The 6,006-nt window shown below is 34.7% G+C and overlaps 1 protein-coding gene across 1 annotated transcript; it reads right to left on the reverse strand.

Annotated features, from left to right (window-relative positions):
- Positions 1 to 364: 364 nt before the first annotated feature.
- Positions 365 to 907, reverse strand: LOC116010866 (stigma-specific STIG1-like protein 1). Its single transcript, XM_031250365.1, has one exon. The coding sequence runs from the start codon at positions 905 to 907 to the stop codon at positions 365 to 367; it is 543 nt and encodes a 180-aa protein (XP_031106225.1).
- Between the last annotated feature and the right edge of the window lie 5,099 nt (positions 908 to 6,006).

Raw genomic sequence — 6,006 nt, forward strand, 5'->3', positions numbered from 1 at the left:
CATACTGTAAAAAATACTATAAATGTAATACACGCATACACACAAGAGATCATGTGCGGTTATATGGCTAAGGTAAAAAATTGGGTGAATTCCCAGCCATTGATCTTGCAAAAATCAACAGCGCAGAATGAAGACAAATTTTAAAAAATGCAATTCACCTACTGTATTTGTGATTACGAATTTTAATTATAAAAAAATGCAATTCACCTACTATATTTGTGATTATGAATTTTAATTATAATAATTATAATTGATAAAAGAATGAGTAAATACCCAAAATGGTCCCTCGACTATAGCTTAATTCACACATTGGTACTCGACTTATGATTTTAACCAATAACATCCTTGACTTTGCAATTTTTACCTAATTTAGTCCTCCGTTAATGAGTCCGTTAACTGGCCGTAAAACACAGGGATAGTCACGTAATTTCACATGGTTCCCGCCTTCTCCTTTGCTCCAATGCTTGCAGGGGCTATTGCAAGTGTCGCAGTGGTAAACTTGCATTTGTTGTGAGTTCCATACGCCATTAATGGAGGGGACTCTATTCACGCACTCACCTCTGCAACAAGTGGTGGTAAACTTGCATTTGTTCTTGCACGCGCCGCAGTTGTGTCGATCGTAGCCCAAGTCCATGCATTTGTTGTTGCAGCAAGTGGAGTTCTTCCCTTCCACTACGTAGCAGATCTCGTCGTCGTTCTTGCAGTGATCCGCCGCTCTCGCATTCTTATCCTCCGCCAGGAAACGACTCACTCTTCTTGACGGCGGCACAACTGCCGCCGCCGCCGTGTCCCCTTCGACGACGACGACGCTACTGTCGATGTTTTTCGTCGTCGAAATCGCGATGGTTAACGCAACGGCGATGGCAATGGCGGTTACGAACAGTTTGATCATCATCATCACCTTCATTTTTCCTCAATGAAGGTGGCCGGAAATTAAGGAAGACGGTTGTGATTCTTTGTTTATAGATAAGAGATGGAAATGATGATGATATTGAGGTGTGTATGAATCTGATGGAAACGACGGCAGCCACCACCTCCTCCGCCGCTGACGCCACCAGAAACGACGGCAGCCACCGGAGCTTCAGCTTGCGGGGGCCCCAAGGTCCTCTCCATACTAATGTCCACAGCCATCTGCATCACCTGCGAAAAGACCCCTCCGCCACCGCTGAGCGGCGGCGATTCACTCCCGGAGTTAACTCCGGCAGACCCAGTCTCGGTACTGTCTTTCTCCTCCATTTCCATAAATAAAATTGTTATGAGATGAAATAAATAGAAGGGTTGGTTTTCGAAAGATGGCGCCAGAAGGGAGAAGGGCTGAAATGGGGTTTGAGTTTTTGTACTTACTATCGCTAATATTTACTGCTAGCAGTACTTTGCAGTGGTTGTGAGTTTGTAAAGTAGAGTTCCCTCTATTAGTGGCGTATGGAAAAACTCGAAAAAGAAAAATAAAGTGCACATGTGAAATTACGTGACTATCCCTGTGTTTCACCGCCAGTTGACGGACTCATTAACGGAGAACTAAATTAGGTAAAAATTGCAAAGTCAAGCATGTTATTGGTTAAAATCATAAGTCGAAGACCAATTTGTGAATTAAGCTATAATCGAGGGACCATTTTGGGTATTTACTCTAAAAGAATTTTAAATAATAACAGGATTGATTATATTTTAATAAAGTAAAATTGGAATAAAAGGTAAGTGATACAATTAATATAATTAAATTAAGATAATATAGGAGAGCGGGGTGATATATATAGGAGAAAATAAATACTTTTTATATATATTTTTAATCGAATGATGATTCAATGGGCAACCAATTTCTGCCAATTTAAGACTCCCTAGCTCATTGTGGTTCAGTTAAACAGGTAGTGGAATTTTATTATTGAGTTTATGGACGACTCAAACAGGTAGTGGAATTTTATTATTGAGTTTATGGACGACTCACTATTTCAATACCAATGAAGTGATGTTAATCTATAGGTGGAGCTCCTTGAGTACCAATGAAGTGATGTTAATCTATAGGTGGAGCTCCTTGAGCATATAATATAAAATTATAAATGTGCTGTTTAATTATCAATTTAAATTTTTAGTTAAGATAAAGCATATATTGTAATTCACACGTCTTATTAATTTTATGTGATGCTCAGTCAAACATGTATAGTAGTCTCAATTTTTTTTTTAGATGTTTTTTAAAAGTTGAATAAGTAAACAAGAGGTTTAATAATAACCTTGAAAATAACGGAAAGTAGATAAATGACATAATAATAACCTTGAAACTAACGGAAAGTAAATAAATGATGAAATTCGATTACGGTTGTATAGTCAATGATTCACATAATTGATTGACCAAATTAAATTAAAAATTAATTCAAAGTGGTACAATAATTTGAGTGTTAACTGGACCAGCGGACCACATGTGTTGTAGCCTCAAATTCATTCTTTTGTCCTAACAAGATAACAATTTATAATAATTTGGGAGAAGAAAAGATAACAAATTATTATTAACATAAGTTATTAGTCCACAATAATGACACTTAATACCTTTTTTTACTCACCCTTTTATTGGGAGCCTAGGGGTGGGCACTTCGGGATTCGGTACGGTTTTTTTCGGTTTCGGTTTCGGTATCGGTATTTCGGTATTACAAAAAATGATACCATTCGGTTTTACAATAAAGTTCGGTTCGGTTTCGGTTCGGTATGAAACGGTTCAGTTTCGGTTCCGGATTTGGTTCGGTTTAGGATGTTCAATTTTTAACATTTACTAATTTTTCAAATAACACACTGCCAAACAATACATATTCGCATAATCCAAAGTCTAAAATATAAATATTACATAAAAACAAAACAATTCAAACACAAAATTAACATAGCAATCCAAATTGTAAAGTAATATCTTGTACTTCCATCATCCCCTCATCATGGATCAATATTCATTATTATTATTTATTATATATATTTAAAAAACCGAACGGTTTTCGGTTTGGTTCGGTAAAAACCCGAACCGAAACGAACCGTACGGTTTGGTACCGAACCGAAGTGCCCACCCCTATGGGAGCCATTATAGTCCTGAATACTGATTCCATTTTATCGATGCAAAATCACTCCAATTACGAATATGTTGTCTTAAATATAATTGGCAACATACAATTTCCTATTATTATTCGCACAAATGAGCTATTAATTAGAAATGAGTTGATTTTTAAAAGGCAATAAAATGCATCCAATATAATCAATAAAATTAGGATATTAAATAATTTTAATATCCCGTGGCCATTATTAGAAATTAGATCTAAATATTTATAAAATTATATTTAGATGGTAAATAGTATATTTACAAAATTGTGCATCCAAAATATATATATATATATATACATATATACATATATATATACATATATACATATATATATACATATATACATATATATATACATATATATATGTATATGTATATATGTATATATATGTATATATGTATATATATATATGTATACATATATACATATATATACATATATACATATACATATATATATATATATATATATGTATATATGTATATATTTATTTATTTATTTATTTATTTATTTATTTATTTAAAATGCATCTGAATATAATTTTGTAAATATTTATTCCATATTTTAAGAACTTATCCTAAGGTTTCTTCCATATTTTAAATTCAAAAGAATGAAATTCTCTGCATGAAATGAAATTGGCATATTATTAATTATTAATTAGCTGAAACAAATGAAATTTACACAAATCAATGAAATTGAATGAAATTGGCTTTATTCAAATTGGCCGTCAATCAATAATTATAATTATTATTAATCATTTACCATTTATTTTTAAACTTTTCAAAATAAATTTCTTATCTAATAAATTCTCATATCACTATATAAATCATACAATCTGTTGGTCCCGATAGGGTGGGAGAAGTCTAGAGGGGGTGGGGGGTGAATAGACTTCTCAAACAATTAAAAACTTTATAACACTTCAACCAGAGAGATTTCAAGTGAATAAATTCAACTTGAAATGTGCAGCGGAATATCGTACGGTAAAGTGCTATAAAATAAAACTGCGTAAAACTGAAGAGATAACTCGCATGCAATACGTTGGAAATACTTAGAATAGCTCAAAGAACATGTATGCAAAGTTTGAGCCACATGCGAACGTGGGAACACACAAACCCAGATGATATGATCAACACAGTACGTAAAGGGTTAGTATGTTAAAACATGCAAATAAGTAAAGTGCTGTAAAGTAAATGAGAGGCAGAGATTTATAGTGGTTCGGAGATGGTGTAATTCTCCTACTCCACTTCTTCCTTGCTCCAAGGAAGGTTTCCACTATCTTCAATCACCCAGATACAATAGTGAAACTCCCGAGTGCTACGCACAAAGCTACACTCAACCACGAGCTCTTCGCACCCAGCTAAGCTCACGAGCGCTACGCACAAAGCTACGCTCCCCGAACGCTACGCACAAAGCTACGTTCCAACTAAGTGTTACGCACAAAGCTGCACTTAGTTCACCCGAGTGTTACGCACCCAGCTACACTCCTTTCTACCCTCAGTAGAGATACAACTGTTGTTCAAAGAAATAAAGATTTCTTTTCTAAGACTTGAATTCCTCTCGTGTATAGCTCAAAATCTCAGCACTTTTTATTTTTATCGCATTCACCGCTCAGTAACACCACTTGTTGATTTTCACGTTTTTGATTCGTAGTGCTGTGTTTCTTGTTATCTCTGTATTCCCCCGTACTTGTCTTCAAGTCTTCTTGGGCTTCTTATAATTCAAGGAATTATTTGCCCGTTATGAACATTCAAATTTTGAACGTTCACTTGATCTGATTGATCATTCCAATCTGATCTTGATGGCCATACCTTCTCATTTAATGACCATACCGTTGATCTGATAACTTGCCAATTTGATTTGATAAAATCTCCAATTTGATCTGCACATTTAATGTCGCTGGTAACTTTTGACAAATTACCTCTGTAATTGCTCACAAAGTCTTCTTTTACGGCTTGATTGATCCTTGAAACTTGTAGCCTGCAATTTTTGACTCTGTTGCCTTCTCAGCTTGATATTGCAGACTTTGTATCCTTCAGAGCTTGATATTCTTGACTTTGTTGTATTCTTGATTTGATCTTTGGGCAAGTTGATCTTAAAATATTTTTCTGGGTGGCTCTTGCTTGAGTATAAACAATGATCTTCAGAAAATCACCACCTTTAAATTTCTTCTGGTTCATAGCATCACGTACTGGAATAAATATGAACCAAGCAAAAATGGTTAAGTATAAATTCCACTTTAGGTTGCTCCAAAGTGCTTTAAATTAGCCTTCACGCGTGTAGAAATGATGCAGTGTACTCCATTGACCAAAAGATTAACTCCAAAGACTTTGGCCGTGTGACTAGCTCCAAAGCTTCTTCCTTTGTGTTAAAATGTAGCAAGTACGATTCGAACGCTAGACCATTAGGTATATACTCAAGTCTTTAACCATTTCTCTATTTTAGCTCATTTAGTCATATTCATCAAATAAATATATTTGATCCTTTTTAGCATTGTATAGCGTATGGTGTAGAGATAGTGGATCTTGAGGTTCTTCTCGGCTTTGACTTAACTTCCTGACTTTGAGCCGTGATAGTATTAGCTCCATTCCTTGCTCTCCAAAGCTTAAAATGTTGTCAATAGGATTCGAACTTGAGTCTTCTAGTCTAGCAACAATAGTTAAGCCTTGTCCATTGAATCATATACACTCATGTGTATAGTGGAAGCAAATGACTTACAAGAGTCATTAAAATGAACTCTATAAGACAATAATTCGAACCAAACTATTGTCATGACTTGTCTTTCGGGTCCAAACTCTACACTCTAAAAATAAAATAGGGGATTTCTAAAATTACAAAATGGCTCATCAAAACTATTACAATTTTATTCCTAACACAATCCTTCAACCAATTTCACATCTTTCACTATATCTTAGCACTTTAGCATTATACAAAG

Source organism: Ipomoea triloba, chromosome 2, assembly GCF_003576645.1.
Source record: "Ipomoea triloba cultivar NCNSP0323 chromosome 2, ASM357664v1".
NCBI lineage: Eukaryota > Viridiplantae > Streptophyta > Magnoliopsida > Solanales > Convolvulaceae > Ipomoea > Ipomoea triloba.

Coding starts and splice junctions, on each gene's coding strand:
- LOC116010866 (XM_031250365.1), bottom strand. CDS start 907: ATGAAGGTGATGATGATGATCAAACTGTTCGTAACCGCCATTGCCATC.